We start from the raw sequence: 19,092 nt of genomic DNA on the forward strand, positions 1-19,092 counted from the left end.
TGCACCACCGTAAGTGGATCCAATAAAGGGTGTTATTTCTTTTTGGCAATATGACAAGTACCGTATTATATCAGAGGGTGTCCCTCTCCAGCAAAAACACCATTAAGTTACCTTTTGTTGCCCTCTGTCACATGCTGGATGACTGCATGTTGGTCTAGATGGATCTTCAGGTGGTTCCTCTGTTTGCTTGTTAAAAAACTGTTGTAGTTATTTTACCACTAAAGTAAAAAATAATCACAATGTTGCCCTGTTGCAGCACTGTTTTATAAATGCATCCAGTTCTGCATAATGCTTTAGTGTGTTAGCTAATTATACATAGAAGCTAAGACATAGAAACGATGGGTTACAGCTAAATAACTGCTGTTGATTTAGTGTCTGGAGTATAATCTGAAACTGAATGTCTGCTGTTTTAACTTTAGAATAAATAAACTAAACAACTCAACTGCAATATAGTCATCATCCCTGAGTACCAGTCCTTAGTTGGATGCACAGTGACTGTTTGGCCTCTTCATATTTTCAGACAAGCTTTTCTTTTGCTTCTCATTGTCCTCTTTTAAATGTGCTTTTTTTTTCTTCACTCCACAAGGAAGAGGAGAGACAGTGAAGCAAAGCACTGAAAATATTGGCCATTAAAATGCAGTCAACGTCAGCTTTTCGACAGGCCCTCAAACCATCAGTGTTTTTTATTATTTTCTTTCTGACTTGTGGTGGACACATTCTTCAGGCACTGGGCTTTATCTGGCTGGTTAGAGTATTTGAAATCCCAGTTGGATCCCGTCATGAAAGCTGTACCTGTCAGAGCAGATTGGTCTTTGATTTACACTGTGCCAATAGGCAGTTGAGATTGTGTCAGGTCATCATTCTCCTTTTCTGTCGGTTCCTTGGATGCCGTTTGGAATAATTCAACTACAGGTGCAGTGACACTAACTAACTTGAATTTAGAATAAAATACACACAGTCATGCATAGGTGACTATAATTTACTCTGATTTTATCTAGAATGTACCACATATGGTTCCTGAAAAAGGAAAATATGCGTCTAATTTTTTTTTACCACAGCATGCTGTAAGATACATCAAGATGGATTGTATAAACAAAATTGTATTACTTTTCTCTGCAGGTTGTAACTCTACCAGATATCATCCACAAACATCTTCATCAATTCAGAGACTTAATCTGTGTTTTCAAATTTTGGCGTCTTGAAATGCTGTTGACAAATAGAGATGCTGCTTTTATTTTAAGCATTAAAGGGAAAATTCCAGTATATTGTAACTTATGAGCTCTTATTTTTATGGTTTTGGGCATCATTTCTCTCCCCAGATCAGACAGGTTGTAAACAGCTAACAGTTGATCTAGATTATCTAACACTTTATGTGAAGGTGAAATAAACCATAAATCAACTCAAGTCCCATCACAGCTCTGTTTACAGAAAAATCTCTTATTTATTATACAACACAGTTAGTCTGGCAAAAAACTAGGCTCAACTTTTGTTGTAGTGCAACACGACATGTTCAAAGCTGCCTCACAAACACATCCCCCTGTGCTGTTTTAATGCAGGTTTTTTGGTCTGAATAACTATACACAGTCATTTTAGATCATTGTCAAATAAAAATAAAACACACAACCATGCACAGGTAAATTAAGCAGTTATCTGATGCACAGACAATCTGCAGCTCAACACACTCTCCATTTCTAAACTGCAATAATTGAAAGCGTTCTCACGTCATCTAACAGTCTGGTTCAACAGTTCAGACAGTCAAACCTACATAAGATTCTCACTATACTTCAGTTCAGAGTTTCAGCAGCTGGTTAGCTAGACCAGTCTCTTATTCCTCTGTGACAGAAGCTATTTCTACCATTTCTTCCACTCTGATGTAACTTGCACTAGCTTAGCAGAAAGGAGAGAAAAGTCAACTCTGAAAAAGCAGGATTCGGAATTTAGAATGCTTAGGAGGCCATGCCACATTCTTCAAATGTGCACACACATCTCACTCTGCTCTTGTTCACCCACGCCAGGGTGCTATTACTTTCATAAAGGCAGGAAAAAAGCCCAAAAAACCCAGACTAGCTGATGGAGAATCTAAGTGGTGTCTCGGTCTGCAATCATGGTCATGGCCAGATTGTTTTCAGGTCATCAATGGCTCTAATCATCAAGCATTCCTTTCTGTTCAATGGGCAAAATTGATTGTGTTCTTAAATCTTCCCCTTTATTCACAAAAACTATATTGATTACAATGCTTTACAGCTGAACTGCAAGCTGTTGTTGCAGCCGTCTGTAGCCACTAACAAAGACGTAATCGCTCAAAGCTTCCAACTACCAATTTGTGCTAGTTCTCGCTTCCTTGCTGAATGGTTTGCCAGGGAACTCTGAATTACTGTAACTATGCTTCATTTCCAGCATACTCTGTGCCACAGACATGCACACATACACACTGCAGTGTTACTTGCACTTCAAATCAAATATTTACAGTTCACAAACATATTCCATGCACTGTTGTATTGGGAGGATTAACCTTTGGAAACACACATCCTCAGTTTCGCAGAAGCATTCTAACCCCCAAGAGAATATTTCCACTTTCTTCTGCTAGTTATTGTAAAACCTTCATAGTAGAATTAGTTTATTCTGTCAATAAAACACCATAGCAGCGAGTAAAGCAGAGGAAGCGTGGAGGAGGGCATCTTCTTCCCCAGCAGAAACAATGCACGGAGCAGTGCTTCTTTTTAATCATCACTATCAAAGCAGACAAGCAGGCAGCAAAAGCGGAATATTCCCGGCTCTGGGGCAGAATGAAGCAGTGTTTGAGGATCACACTCAAATATAGTATATCGCCTATGGGCCGATAAGATGATTATTCAGCCAGCCAATTAGGGGGCTGTTTGCATGTCTACTCCTCTCTCCTGATGTTTGTTATAGTACCACTCCTTACAGCTCATGTCCCTGAGAGACAGGAGTAAATAATGCACAACACTGTTGACGTATTTATGGGTATTTACGTTATACCTTGACATCAGGGTACACGTGTAGGTATCCAAGCATTTCTGACTGGCATGAGCAAGGCTAAACTTTGCCTGTAGAGAAGTTTTCAGATAAATGTGTGTGTGTGTGTGTGTATGTGTGTGTATATATATATAGTTTAAGAAAGGGACGAGGATTTTCTAAAAGTCTCCCTGGAAAATTGTTTCTTCAGTCAGACATTATAGGCTCTTTCTTAACAATTTAGATCAAATTATTCAGTATTATCCATTTACCCCTGCTGAAGGGCATAATTCATCATATAATCGAATTTGATCCTGTACTTTCGTAAAAAGGTGAATATAGTCCTCACTGGAGCATATGGCATGATTTACATATTTTATGCAGTGACTTTCCATCTTGGTCCCTCTTCAAGAACACACATGTCAAGAAATTGTGGTAACCTTATGGAAGCTGCCATAAGTCAGCTCCTCAGTGTCTGAGCATCCTTGTTCAGAAGCACAGCAGAGAGACTGTGCAAAAAGAATGAAAAGGGGCCTTCTCTTAACCGTCCATACCAGACACACTCAACGTGTACAGACACCTTTACTATACATGATCAAAGGCAGTTCACTATGTAAGTGACAATGAGCAGCTGATAAAGACTTTTAAATGGTAAAGAAAAAAAGTATTTGTGTTGTAAGTTTGGGCATGAGCAATATACAATAAATTCCACATAAAGTATACAGTATTAATAAAGGAAAATAGGACATATTTTAGTCTCCAGATGTGCAATGCAATACAGTGTTTGTTAGGTCAGTATCAGACCAGAAATACCTTCTGGGGCCTCCACAAAATATTGTCTGAGAGGGATGAATACCCTGGCAGTCATTTATGTGTTATTCTTTTTAATCTAGGTAAATTTGTGGTGATTTGCTCTCACTTTGACATTAATGAGTTCTGTTTCTTGGTCTGTGTCAAAAATTATTCCACTGTGATTCAAAGTTGTAAATCAACAGAACATGAAAAACTCCTAGGAGGAGTAGATACTTTTTATAGACAGCATTTTTGTGTCACTCATTTGATCGCTTTCTTTTATTGATTTCATTATTTATGCAGTGAATTAGATAAATTAGACAGTCAGGCTGGATGGTTGAGCCATGGCTGAATCACTTTTGTATTTGTGTTCATTTCAGGCAGCGTTCTTTGTCTGTTTGGGCTCCGCACTGTCACTTTTTAGTGCGGGAAGAGGAGATGAATGATGATGGATGTGAGGATTTGAATGAATATAAACCAGCTGAGCACTGCTAAACCAAGTCTACACACCAAAAGCACTGGTGATAAAACCTTCTCTTGTGCTTCCTATGTCTTAAATCTTATAATCTAGTTTCCCACTGCTATTGCGCCTTAACGTCAATCTTTGTTAGATATAAAATCAAGCTGGATTCAGATCAGGTTCAGTATGGAGGTCACGGACGGCTGGACCCCAGCACAGAGTTCTTCACAGAGGCCCAACCCTTCAACGGTCGCCAAAACTCCATGCAGGTAAATATTTTTTTGACTCATCAAAGGTCATCTTTTGTTGAATGTAATCGAGTCCTAAATATGGAGTATACTCCAGTTCTTTTTCCGGGGCCATTGTGTTCGAGTCCATGCAGTGTCTATACGAATTTTCTAATAATCTATGCTGTATCACCATCCCACTCTGCATACTAATTCTAACATGGTTGGAGAATGTTGTACATTCACACTGACAAAGTGACAAAATTAAGCGTACTCAAAAATGTCAGTATGCGTACTAAATTATTTTTGAGTGTGCTGTTGATGGACATCATTGTCCCACGATGCAGCGCACATATGTAATGGAGGAGCTGCTCATAGCTGACAAACATCAAAAGCAGCTGGTGGGTGGTGATGAGACGGCTCCAGAAATATCTTGTTTAAAAAAAATAAAATAAAATAAAAAGCAGGATTAAAACTTTGGACAACATTTTTCTTTCTCTTTGTTGTGTCCAAATTTATTTTGCCTGTAGCGTTACAAAGTCACACGTCTAGCATCATTAAAATGTACAAAATGTGCATTTCTTTCTTGTGTACTAACTGCCTTACTACTTATGGTATCTGTATGTTGAGTAGATTTAGGGCAAAGCTTAGGTCTCGCATACCTTTTTCCATTTCAGACATTGTGAGTTACAGGTGTAACTAAAAAAGGATGATGACTTCTATTAAAGTGTCACTAAAGCAAACCTGACTTCTAATGCAGCCATCATTCATGTTATTTGTTACACACTTGTAGGGCTCATTATATACTGTAGATGGAAGTGGAGGATTAAGAAGTAGAAATACAAGATATGCATGATGCATGCCATGATGAGCCTGTGAAGGCATAGGTAAAAAGCAAGTATAACAGTGGCTTTAATGGAACAGGGCCATCATTAATGCTTAGTTAGACCTGTGTTTTTTACATGTCATGTTTTCCAGTTTATAACATATAATGTTCCTTAAACATGTCAGATTATATGCATTAATCAGGTTGATAATTATCACATTTTGTAAAACGTGGCAGCATGCAAGAATAGGACCCAGATGTAGACTTCCAGTCAGAATAGGCTCAGTTAAACGTCATTTGTTGATATTCATATACAAAGTGACCAACAGACAAGTGACAACAGACAATGGGAAGACACTTACTTAAATACACAAGAGGGAGGGGATTGACGAGATACAGGTAGAACACATTAGGGCTAAGTAAACGATCAACCAAGGAACACAATGATAGCATCAAAGCTACACAGGACACAACAGGAAGGATATTTTCAAAATAAAAAAGGAAATCATAAAAACTCCACATTATAACAGATAATGATGGTTTTATAGTAGTTTAGTGTTTATGCAGGGAAAGAGATGCACACACAACCTGCTTGTAGCAGTTAGGATGTGTGATGAAATAGCTGTCAGTGTATTCATGTTTTGTCCATTTATGTGTGTTTTTGATTTCACTAATCAATGTAATTAGCCTGAAATTGAGTTTGCAGTGAAAATATCCTTTTTGAGGCATTCTAATGAGGTTTAAGTGTGTTGTCATGAAAAAGGACTGCCTGTTGTAGAAAAAAGCCTCCATCTCCCTGGTCTGGGCCACTCAGCTTAACTGCTGCTCTATAATTTAGTATCTTTTTCATGTGATTAGCTTTTAATGCTGAATCCAGAAACTGATCAAATATGGGTGCATTAAAAAAAAAAAAAAAGCTACAGTGGCTGTCAGGGGACGGCATCCATTGTTTGTGGTTTCTCCACATTAGGCTTTTTTTGTGTGAATATTATATTTGACTTCTAATGTGAATCTGATATCTCCAGCTCCTTCAGATTCTCCAGCAAACAATGTGCATTATTCATGGTGTTAGAACTTACCTTTTCATGTGCATGCCTCTTAAGCTCGCGCGGCGTCACAGAGGGTAAAAAAATATCTGGGAAAATGAACCACTGGGCTTCCATCATGGAGACTGCTTTAGGCTGATAGCATGAACCAGGTCGGTCCTTGAAATACAGAAAGAAACACCGATATGCATTTTAAGCAGCGTGCTTGAGGATCTTCCTCATGTTTGCCTCCTTTTTTTCCTGATGTAATTTTTTCTTGATTAAAATGCTGAAAGGCAATAAGATGTTTATGAATAAGGTTAGGGATGAGTTAGTGAGGATCAGCACTGATACCCAAGCACTCCAACTGAACTCGCCTGATTGCGTATGTTAGATGTTATGTTAATCGATCCAATTAATGCGTGTGGACAGTGATGTCTGTGAAGTGGTCTGCACAGTCATCCTTCGTCTCCTGTGGTTTTTCAGTTTGTTTAGTAAAATAACAAATATCTCAAGTAAGTCAGTACACTTAAGCTGTTTCAGTTAGTGCCAGAGTTGACATAGCACCTGATGAGGTGTTTGTTTATCTGAACTCAACCTGAACCTCCTCAGATCAATACTGAAAGTGTTGGAGATAATGGATAAGAGTATTTTACTCTACATCAAGAGTTGAACGGAGCACTTTATTGCATCAAAAATGTGTTCGGCAAAGCTCACACAGCTATTAAGGGCATCAATTCAGCATTATTTAAGTTTGGTTAAAAAGCCTCTTCCCCTTTCAGGCAGACTGATCCTCCATCGTATTAGCTTAGGTTTCATCAGTTAAGGACTCAAATTCCACACTCTCTTAAATCTTTTTTAACTCTTATTAATTCAAACACCACTGCTTCACCCACGTCCCTCTAGGCCAAAATGTGAAGTTTAGTTAACAAGTCATCTGCTAATGTTGGCACCATCATGGATTAATGGAGAATGAAAGAGAGTAAGAGGAATGGGGCCAACGGGGAGGAGGGAGGAGGCAAGGTGTTGACCCTTCTTCACACTGTATCTCCTTTAGACTCCCTCATAGAGATTGCACATTAAGACTGTAGTCTTGCATAAAGATGCTGCTTCTCCTCCTCCTCCTCACACCTACCTGGTTATGACAAAGATAATCAGACAAGAACCTCTGCGGGGGTTGCAAAAGGTGCCCACACTATCCATGTTTTATTTAACAACTGTTGCTTTCAAAGTCTGTGCAAACTTCTTCTCTCCTGTCTTTTTAATGGTTCCGTCAGTTCTCCAGCTTCCTCATTACTGAGCGATAATAAACTCTCATATCCTTCAAGAATGCATCTCTCCTCAGACGGAGAATGCACATAATTGGATGAAGCCAGCAGAGTTGAGAGCATTTCGGTGGCTCGGTAGGCTGTGGCAAGCATCATGTAACTGTGACCCTCTGTGTTTACAAATGTGGTCCTGGACTGTTTCCATGTAACATCTCTTTAGCTCTTTAAGTCATGTCCTTTTCTCCATTTAAAAAAAAAAAAAAAATCAATAAAGAGAAAAATGCCTTCTCAAAACAAACAAAAAACAGGAACGAAGTAGAACCTGTTAGACATGACACAGATGGTTAACCAGTTCTACAGTGTATTCAAAAGAATGTTGCACATTGTGGTCGGTGTTGGTAGGCTGAGTCGGTGTCATGCTATTTTGGTTTCGAAAATGGTTTCACTTGACTTAATTTATAAGATTAAACTTTTACATCACTGTATACAGTGTACGCTGCATCTGTTACAGATGTCTTGCTAAATGATGTCTGTGTTTTTTGAGAATATTTTGATTTCCCCATTAGAAATTCTAAGTCATCCTTCTAAAAGACTCTTTTTACTCTTTTATTACTTCTCCTTATTAATAAAATGTGGGACTAACTTTAAATAAGTTATCAATTCTGTAGTTAGAAATGTTAACAGAGTCATCAATAAAGGTTCATGAGTTTTTTTACTTTCCACTAAGCCAACAGGTCTACAGTGCTAAATGTGGATAATTTGTTTGCATGCTCTGTAGCCCTTTTCAGTAGGTCAAATGCAAAGTTTCATGTTGGAGTGGTAATACATCAGCCACAACCTGACAATCCAAAAGGTGCTCATTTCAATTTATTTATATATATATAATTAAATTATAGTACTTAAGTGAGTAGTTTTAGTTTAAGTTTAAAGTACCATCTGTGCCAAAAATAAAATATTCTGCATTTATTATTTCTTACTAATTAATAAGATCCATGTCAGTGACTAGTTCTAATTAAAATGCTAATATCAGTTTTGGTTGTGACTAAGCACAGTGGGAAAGGGTATTTGTTTTTAATATTTAATAGACCAATGGTTCCCAAAGCAGGTGCCTTAGTACAGCAGCAAGATTTATCATAACTTTGTCATTTATTATGCATTTTTAACAATCTGAGCGATATTAAACTTAATAGTTTTTTTGCTGCAGCTAATGACATTATTTTATATTAAGGGTTGGGTGGCTCAGAGTGCCATTGCCTTAAAAAGTTTGGGAACCACGAAAGAAACAATATCCCAATTTACTTTTATATCAAATCTACTTGATTTTCAGCCAATATTGGTGAATATTAAATAAAAAAAATATAATCCTACATATTCATTATTGAATGTAAGAGCAACTACTTCCTACTTTTTAAAGTGTTTTAGGTGTTTGATGTAAAAGGTTTATTAAGGTAACAGCACTGTTTAAAAAAGAAAGTAGGGCTTGTTAGCAATAACACAAGAATCAGCACCCTGTGAATGTTTCAAAAGCTAGGAAGTCATGAAACTGAATAAAACGGATGAAAAATGCACTCTTCTCGTTATGCAAAAAGAAAATGTTGCAGCTAACCCTTCATCTGAGTGAACTGACAGCTTGATATACTCAGCAGAGCGTTTCACGAGAATTTCTCACATCAGGAACTAGGACTATTGCTACTGAACGATTTACAATTTATTCATTTAGCAAACCAAAAACTATAATAGTCAAGGGTGAAAATTTGCCAAGTGAGAAATTGTATTTTTGGTTAACCTCTACTGGTATTTGTCACATTTACCATTTTTGTTTGAGTGGTTAGGCTATAATGTCAAAGACATAACGCGAAGACACACTAATGAATAATTAGCTGCTTCTTCATTTGATAACATTTGCATGCATCAAAGGGGTTGTCTCCTTTGACAGTTTCACATAAAGAAATTAAGCTGAAGTGGGGAAGTTAAAGAAAGTGAGGGAAACGTAGCAGGCTTGTGGTAAATGATCAAAAAACCCTTCTTAAGACATGAGAAAGTAGGCCTGATGTTGACGTGTGAACTAATAGAGAAAACTGTGACAGGTTGCTGAGGACCTGCTCGCACTTTACATACACATACAAATATACTGCTAAATCCTCATACGAATTCTGTGTATATAGTATGAAACATGTACACATGTAAAAACTTGCATTGAGCATTTGTTTACAGTATGTGAAGCAGATCACATCAATCCTTTTTTATGTTTTTATTAATCTATTTTGTAAAAAAAAAATAAAAACAACAAACAAACAAAAGTTCTAATCCTGTATTGTTCATTTTACAGGAACTTAATGTTCAAGTGTTTTTGTTATTAGCAATATTAGTTTGGTAAGCTCTGTGAGTAAGCTGATCAATGTAATTTAATTCAGTACTTGAAGGAAACCGAAACATAGATTATCCTGTAGTCTTGACTCAGTTAACCATTCCAATCAGGTTTGTGTTGTTACCCGGTCAGATCCTTGGTCTGCCTGAAGTACAACCTGCATATACAGAAGTGCTTAAAGGGAGTTGATCCAAGTGAGTAATAGAGCCAAACAGAGACATGTCTGGAGACTTTAACTGCGCAGATAGTCAGGCTGTGCTCTTGCCAGCAGCCCAGGTCAGGAAACAGAAACCTAGTGAATGTTATATTCCTGTGAAGCACCTCATGAATCCTTTATCAGTGTGTTTGAACATTGATCAGATTGAGAATTAGCCCGAAGGCTGGACTCCGCTCTCGAAGTGAGAAGAAAACCCAAATTCTCACATGAGAGTGTGATATGAGGCGATAGAAGAACATCCGTAAGACAAAAGAAGTTAAAAAAAAAAAAAAAGAAAGGACAAACAGCCTTGCCCAACTTTCTACTAATACAATAAATATACTTTGGAAACTTTGCTTCCTCTTTATCTCAGTTTGTTTTGCAGCTCTGATATTAACACTTGGAACAAATTGTCAGATTTGCAAAGGTTATGTTGTACAGTAACTGTTGTTGGATCTGACTGCTGGTAGTAACTTCTGTTGCATAGATCTGAAATGTGGCTTATGAATGTGTGTGTGAGAGAGAAGTGGTAAACACCTACTCTAAATGACTCATCACAAAGCAGCAGAGGCTTTATGGACATATTTAGACAAATCCAGTCAGATGCTGGAAGACCAGTGTTGCACATTGCACATCACCTTCACAATATGTTGCCAGCAGAAGTTGTGTTACATTGATGAGCATTGTGTCAGACATTATGCCTGAGATATTTATGTTAATATTGGGCGACTAGATGTGTGATCTAAATGAGCTCACAACATAGGTTAACAGGAATGTAATATCATTAGTGCTGGGCTGGGTTATAAGCTTTTGAATGGGGGTTTCTAATATTAAACTAGTATATCAATAAATGACTTGCTATTTGTAACTGCAAGTAGCTTACCGTCATGGATTAATTATGAGACAATGAGCCATTGGACACATTGGTAGAAGGTCCCGCACCCCTCCTACATAGGAGCAAGCCGGCAGACTGAAAGAGACACAAAACATAGACATATAGATAAATATTTTTTATTATTAATAATTTATTATTATATGTAAATGAATAAAAACAAATTTAATTACTGGTAATTCTGGAACAGTTTTTATTTGTATTGATATTTTTATTATTACCACTGCCTTAACTATTATTTTACATCTCTATGTGGAACTTGCATTGTGCTACTGTGTGTTCTATTTTCTCCTGCTCAGATAACTCTGAACCGTAGTGTCACTCCTTGACTATCCCCCCGGGTTGTTTTGTTTTAGCTCAGCTCAATGTAAGATGACCCTCTGGTCCTGTGATCAATGGGAATGTTTCTGACTAAAATGTAAAATAATTGGGAATAACTGATCCATTTTTAAATTGTGTTTAGTCTGAATTAGAGATGTTAGTGAGTAACAGTATGTAGAGTATGTAAGTATTTAATTTAAACACCATCGTGTTGTGAGAAGTTAATTAGAATGTCATTCACTAATTGCTGTGTCAACACATGGGGATATCTGCTGCTATTTGTTCACAGATTGATTTAGAATTTGTCACTATTGCTATCGGTTTGATGGGAATAAAAGCTGTTGACATATTCCAGGTTAGGCACAGTGGTATCTTTTGTCTAAACAGGTGCAATGATTCATTCTGCCTTCCCTTTTCTCTGCGGTGCTTCCACATGGAGACTCTCCCACTGTGACTGTTTAATTAGTCACCAATGTCTGTGTCAGTGTTTCAATGCCTGGCTGCTCGACTCCCTCGGTGACAAACTGTTGCCAAAGAAACACATCCACAGCGAGCTCAGATCCACTGATGCTGAGGGGCGGCTTGAAGAGTTCAGGGGGTGATTGAATTGTTTACAGCTCTGCTCTCTTTTTCAGTTTTCTGTTGGGAAATATAGCATCATTTATGTCTGCTTGGCTTTTCCTTTGGCATAAATCTGAAATGACTAATAGCACACAGTGGCTCCTTGCCTTCCAACAACACTGTGAATATCAAAAGGATTGATCAAAGACTTTATTAGCTACACACTCCAACACCCTCACTAAGATTTCTTTGTACTGTATATATAAGGAATCTGACATTTCCAGGCTTGGTTCCTTCCTTTTTTTCCATGGTGTGCTTATTTTTTGCTGACATGTTTTTTCTTCAGTCCACCAAAACTCGGGAGATTCTTTTACTTTAGCTTATGCCCACTGGCAGTTTGCATCTTCACAGAATCCCAAATTTACAGTTGATGCACAGCCAAATATATAAAAATGATGAAACACACAGTTATTGCATTGATTGGAGAGTTCAGAATAAAAAATTTGGATATTTTTTCCTCCCTACTTTAGGCATGATTGCTCTTTGGGGGACTGTTCACTTGAAAGCACAAGCTTTGAATGCAGTGTGATGTTAATGATATAAATTTGAGGCAGATTAAGCTACTGATCAAGAAATTTGCAGCACCAACGATGCCATTATGCCATCCATCCATTTTCTCAATAGCACAAAGCTTAAAATGAAATGCGTCAGAACCAGTTCACAGGCACAACTTTTAGCAGTTGTGACTTCTTTCCTCAGGCAGATCTGTTGACTCCAGTGCCACCCAGAGGTCGTAATCTAGCTGCAACTCTGTCACATTTTGATTATACCTCTCTAACCTTGACGACCTTCTTCGATCAAGGCTGTGGTGTTTGTGTACTGTCTCCTCTGAAGAGTTATTTTTCTACTCGTATCTGAATATCCCTCTGAATACACCCCCATCCTCTTCTTTCGCTGCCCCTGTCTTTTTCCTCCTTCTCATCCTCTTCATTTAGCCGTCATGTCAACCTTGATTTTGAGAAGCGATCACAACTTATCATCAAGGCACCAAGTGCCTCCATGTCTGACTTCTAAAAAATGATAAACCTGATGATTCAGTAATCTCCAAAATAGGTGATCTTGTTAACATCATTAATCGTCAATTGTCATCTCACTTTTCTCCCCACTTTCTTTCTTCTCTTTGTCTCACTTTCTTTTTCTCTCTCAGGTCTACATTCCCTGCAGAACAGCTATTGTCCTGGCCAACGAGGAGATAGATTACTGTTATTAGAGGATGATTGTCTCCACAGAGACCAGGATCGAGAATGGATTCCAACCTCAAACTGAGTGTTAACAATCACCTTCATCATAAAGTGTCAACCTTGCACACCACCCAAACCCACCTTTTGTGTTTGAGTCTTTTTCTAAATGAAAAAAAAAAAGCGTGTGAGCTTGTGTGCTTTCAAACACCATCTGCAACCTTAGATGCTGTGTAACCCCATTTACTACAGATTGCTCCATTTGGGAAGCTTCCAACCTAACCAGCAGCTAGATGCTAAAACTTTAAACCCTGCCGAGTCCATCCACCACTAGCCAGCAGCCATTTATAGGCTCTGTTGAATTTGGCGTGTCATCTGATACACCTGACTGGCGACTGTGGCAGAGTGCAGCAGCACAGCAAGCATTCAAACATATGTTAAAATATATTTTCCTTGTTTAATTATTTTGTATTTACATACAAATAATGTTGTGGAATAAAGAGAGTTACAGTATTACCAGCACTTCAAAATCAAAATGTCCAGGTATTTATTCACTGGTGATCCATCTTTGTTCATTTGCAATATGAGACATTGTACATATAAAATATTGTAATTTGCACAAAGTAATAAGCTGCTTTAAATTATGATACTTTTAATGGATATCTAAAACATTTGTGTTTGAATTTATGCAGCTAATGGGAGCATTTATGTGGTTATTTATGGCACTGTCATTAAGCTGGTAATTTGCAGCTAAAGCAAAGTGATAAAATCATCTTATTTGGATTGTTCAGTGCGTTGCGTAATGTACAAGTAACATTTTAGCTGCATAACAGTTTTTTCCACTTGCTAAAAGTATAGCATTGTCGTGAATTTCAGTAAACTCTTCAAACTCTTCTAAATTCTTCTAAAGTAAGTGACATACCGATGATCAACACATCATTTTGTGTGGGAGAAGACAATTTTATAGGTACAGTATGACTCACACATCTGACTACTTAAAGAGACTATGATGTATGTGCACCATGTTCATTAGATATAGTGGCATTCCCCTGGGATTATCCCAGAAAAAAACTAAATTCACACAGTGAACAATGTGTGCCTCTTCAAATTAGCACTGATTTTTGTTACTTTTTTTCTCAACACACTTGGTGATTGAACTTCTCAAAGAACAGACTCTCATTCTGTCTTTCCCCATAGCTGTTATGTGAGAAGGTTATTGAATAACACAATGTGTACGAACAGAGTAAAATCACTGATGATAGATGACTGTTCCTGAACTCACTCACGCAGGCCACATGTCATTAAAATGTTCTTTCACACAAGAGGTTTCATCTTTTCAGGTTTTGCAAACCTTGCAAGCCTTTATGTTCTTTAGGTTTCCAACCTCCTTCTAAAAGTCCCTTGTTGCTGTATGAATGGATGCCTTTTGGACAATTTTCTGTATTCTTTGCACGTTGTATCAAAGCAGCACTGGTAGAAGTGAAACAAGAGCTGATTTTGGGCATCCCAGATAAAAGCTAATGCCTTGATTTACTGCCACGGATACTGTAATTCTTTGATCCACACCTACTGCATTAGTACAGATTCTCAGCCATTTAAGCAGTTTATTATAACATATGGCAGGTTTTGATGTGCCTCCCCTGCAGCTGAAGAAAACAAATTTATATTCGGGACCATCCTCCTGTGTTTAGCCAAAGTATCATGAACATGTCATTTCTTTTTGTGTTACACCAAAAGCATTCAAAAATGCCTTTCTCCAGCACTGGAAAAGCACAGAGAGGATCACTCTGCATAAATTTTCAAGCAACGAGGTTGTGAGGCTGAAGTGGAGTGTTCTCATCAATCAATCATCCCTCATCTGACCCAATGTCATTGTCGTTTTAGCACTGCCAAAATGAATTGTCTGCATTTGTTCTCAAAAGTAAAACTGATGTCTGATACACACTAACTATTGCAGCATATTTCTTTCATTATTACTAATGATAATAAATCAGTGCCTGTCGAGCCACTAAAAAATGTGGATGAACTGGATGTGCAGCTAGACTACTGATTTTGTCCCATCACACACTTATGGAAATATAGGGGCTTTAGCATCCTCCAGAGTATATTGTGATGGTACTCTGTGATCAAGTACAGTAAAAACTGTTCTTTTTTGTCTTGATAGTCAGAGTTCATTCTAATTTTGGATGTCATTTTCCATTGTTTCATCCAACAAGAAGAGATAATTCAGTTACCTTAAATATTAGATTCACATTGTAGCTTTAAGTGCAATTAATCTCTAAGTAACTGTCATGGGAGATGTCAGTCAGGATTTACCACAATTTTGTGTGTATTTTTATTCTTTGAAATATTACAATTTTTACTGAGTGGTAATGAAAAACTATGTTAATAGTGTAAACATACAGAGGTAAACGAGCTAAGGGACTCTATACAATACATGAAAAAGTGAACTGTTAATAAGAACAGCTTTAAACCTCCTTAAAATGCCATCGTATACAGGTCCTGTGAACTTTTTGTAGTAAAATACTGGACCAGACTTAAAGAAAGAAAGCCCTGAAATCTTTGGGATGACATAAGAAGGAATCTACTTCGTTCTCTGCACTGCAGAACATAAAGTTTCAGTTTCCATTTGGTGACCAAGGAAGCTGTGAAATGTTGTTACGGGACAATACAGAGCAATCGCCTCAGTGATTCCCACAACATGATGTAAGGGGGATGAAAGACAACTCATCAGACCATACTACTTAAATTTCCTTTAAAATCCTAGGCATCCACACTTTGCGCTACTTACACCAGATTATGTGTCTGTGTGCTGGCATTGATGCAAGCAGCTTCTAATTAGCAACTTCACCATGAAAAGCAGTTTGGAAAGATCCCAATGTAGCTTTTATTGAGACTGGTTCGTAAAGGTGCTGATTCAATTCTGAGGTCATTTTTGAGACTGCATTTTTGTGTTGAGAAGAATTTTAAAAAAGTTTTCCTCTTACTGGTTCACATGCGGCTCACTTTGTTTAGCCGCATGCTTAGCAGCTGCCTGTCTCATGCAACTTGACAAAAATAAATTAGCCTTAACCACCAATAACCTTTTCCAAAATAATATTCATGTGCTAGAGGGCCTGTACAGTTTGATGCAGTCCAACACAATTTCCATGACAATTTGTACACACAGTGGACAAAATAACAGAAACACCTTACAGTGTAATAACACCACAGCAAACTATGACCTCAGAACTTTTAGGAGTTTTTCCATTACCATTCTGAAACAGTCTCAGCAAAATCTGAACTGCAAGCTCCACAATGTTAGATGGTAGTGAATGGCTATTTCATGTGGGTTTGCACTGAACAATGCAGGTGTTTATGTTGTTGGGTGGAAGCCCTTTAGATATGAATGCCATGAAATATGCAGGACATATATGTTGTGTTGTACATGAGAAGATTTTGTTAGTAACTCCGAAAGCACAGAGTGTATTCTGTGTTGTAACGGTTTGTGTTTTTGTATTTTTTATGGGCTCACTAGGATATGCCTAGAGGGAAGATCCTGGAGAATGGAGTATTGTCAAAGTCAGAATTGGGGGTATGACATATACAAAGAACATGTTTTCACAGTCTGACCCATGAGACTGCACAAGTCAGGAAGGGATTTCACCACGCACACTGCTGCAACTGTAATACAAAAACCCTGCGATTCTATTCTGTTCTGTTACCTGAGCTTTCCAGATAAATGCTCACTTAGGCCAAGACAAGCACTTTAGAAATTACAAATGTAAAGTTGAATACATTAATTAGTGAAATGTTTATTAGGCATTTTATCTACTGGCACAGTAGGAAAACAACTAATGAATACTTTCAGGAAGAAAAACACAGAGGGTATTTAGGATTAGAATTACAGTCTAATATAAAGCAGTAAGATTGGAAGGGCAAATGTCATTGAATGCCATGATAAAAGGGGTCTACACTGCGTATGGTATCCAATGGCTTCCCTTTCTTTCAGTATGAGAGTGTTTTAAAGTGAGAGAGTTTTAGAGTGTTCAAACAGCAGAGAAAACAAGTACCTGAAAATCCTGTTTAATCATAATGTACCCCCAGAGAATTTCTTTTTGGCAATTCTGTCAAACCTCTATCTGTCAGGCTTGATTAAACATGAGCAAATTCACGGCAACAATATATGCTATTAATGTCAAGAACTATTAGAGAGGTTAGTTTTTTGTTCTCATTATTCATCAGTACAATTAGCACATACTGTTCTATGAATAGTAAAGTTCAGCTTACACATAAGACAGCTTGTTCTGTCCTCTCATGAATATGAGGAACAGTCAAGAAAAGCATATATACTCTTGATCACTGTTTTTGAAGAGAGGTAGCCTATAGTTTTCAGGTACAATCAACTCCAGCTGTGAATGCCTGGGGCACACAGTATGGAACCTGATCCTTTTAAGACCAGATGTATTTTTCTAGGATGGTAAGACGTGGTCCTCCTTAACTTTAGCATCCTCTAAACTATGGTCAGAGGCTTCATTTCTTTGGGTTGGTTCGTATACATAGAACAGACAAATTATAGAAGCCTTGATAATCTGTAGGTTGCAGTTTTAGTGTCATGTTAGGTACATGAAAAGGATCTACCAAAAGGTAATTTATCAGCACTTACTGCTGCTCTGAAGATATTAACAGAATCCTCAAAGACTCTTCCAATTATTCACTCTTGAAAAAAAAGATTTTTAACCCAGTTCCGAACTTTTGCCTGGATTTAATATCCAGGTAGCCAGCAATTATATATCTCCTTTGCTCGTTAAGAAACATATTAAAATGTTACTTTATAATGAAATAATACAATATAGACAAATATAACTGATAATAAAACATTTTGTTTCACATTGTGGAAACTGAGCACCAACATATGTCAACAACATATGATATTTCTGGCTACCATCTTTGTTTGGATTAGACAGTGCAGCAACTTGGGAAATGGGTTAAAAAGCTTCTTCACGGTGCATAATTATTTTTCTTATGCAGATGGTTAGAAGAGTCTTTGAGGATTCAGTTTTTTCAAATCACTTGGTATTTATTTTTTGGGAAAATGGATGCTTATCTGTTTGACTTGCATGTAATGCATGAGAGGCACAAACTGGGGCTAGTTTGGGAGTTGAAGCTTGTAACTTATCTTTTTTCTTCCAATGATTGTGTTAAAAGCAAAGCTAAGCTATCCCTTTGTACTTAAGATAGCAAACAAGTGAATTTCCCAAAAATGTTGGGGAATTATTACCAAAAGCTTGAAAAGGATGGATCCTTGGCCTTCTGGATCAAACTGATATGAATCTTTACTTTTCTTGTGATTGATATGATTATAAAGATCATTGGTGCCTGAAGCCAGTCATCTTACTGAAACACTCCACACCAGAGAGGAAGAGTGTGGTGGGACTGCAGGCCCAGCAGAGAGCAGTGTACTGCTATTCTTTTTGTCATTCCAGTCAGTTTTTCATCTTTATGCAGAACACACACAATGCACATCTTTGGGACCCAAACTGACATTTCTTTTCTATTGTACAAGGTAATTAAATGTATTCTCCTACCAGCAGCTTGAATGAAAACCACGAGTACTCAAGCTCCTGAGAACCAGAGCTGGGAAACACTAGTAGGAACTGCATTAATACAGAATCCATTGGATCTCATTCCTGAAGGTGGTGATAAGTTCAGAGGTGTGAAATGATCTACCAAATGTGTACAGAGGGAGCAAAATGCAGCAATATCTGGTGAGGAGGATCGTGCAAGAATTTCTTATGAAGCTACTTTCTCCGCTGAGTCCCACAGGAACTGCATTATTTCAAAATCAACTTAAAGCACTGACTCCCATTTATCAAGGCAATCCACAATTGGCCCACAGGGTAAGCGGCAGTCAACCATAAATCTAGAAATGTCAGATAAAGCAGCATATACAGCACTTCTTT

General features: G+C 37.7%; 1 protein-coding gene across 1 annotated transcript in view; it reads left to right on the forward strand.

Annotated features, from left to right (window-relative positions):
* Positions 1 to 15,098, forward strand: part of gbe1b (glucan (1,4-alpha-), branching enzyme 1b) — an 85,221-nt gene extending 70,123 nt beyond the window's left edge. The window contains exons 15-16 of the mRNA XM_038694127.1: positions 4,380 to 4,497; positions 13,120 to 15,098. Of these exons, the coding sequence (XP_038550055.1) occupies positions 4,380 to 4,497; positions 13,120 to 13,182 (181 nt within the window). The 3' untranslated portion in view covers positions 13,183 to 15,098. The remainder of the gene's footprint in view (positions 1 to 4,379; positions 4,498 to 13,119) is intronic.
* The last annotated feature ends 3,994 nt before the right edge of the window (positions 15,099 to 19,092 follow it).

This window comes from Micropterus salmoides, unplaced genomic scaffold, assembly GCF_014851395.1.
Source record: "Micropterus salmoides isolate LMB-PRFRI ecotype aquatic unplaced genomic scaffold, ASM1485139v1 Ms_hic_scaffold_3, whole genome shotgun sequence".
NCBI lineage: Eukaryota > Metazoa > Chordata > Actinopteri > Centrarchiformes > Centrarchidae > Micropterus > Micropterus salmoides.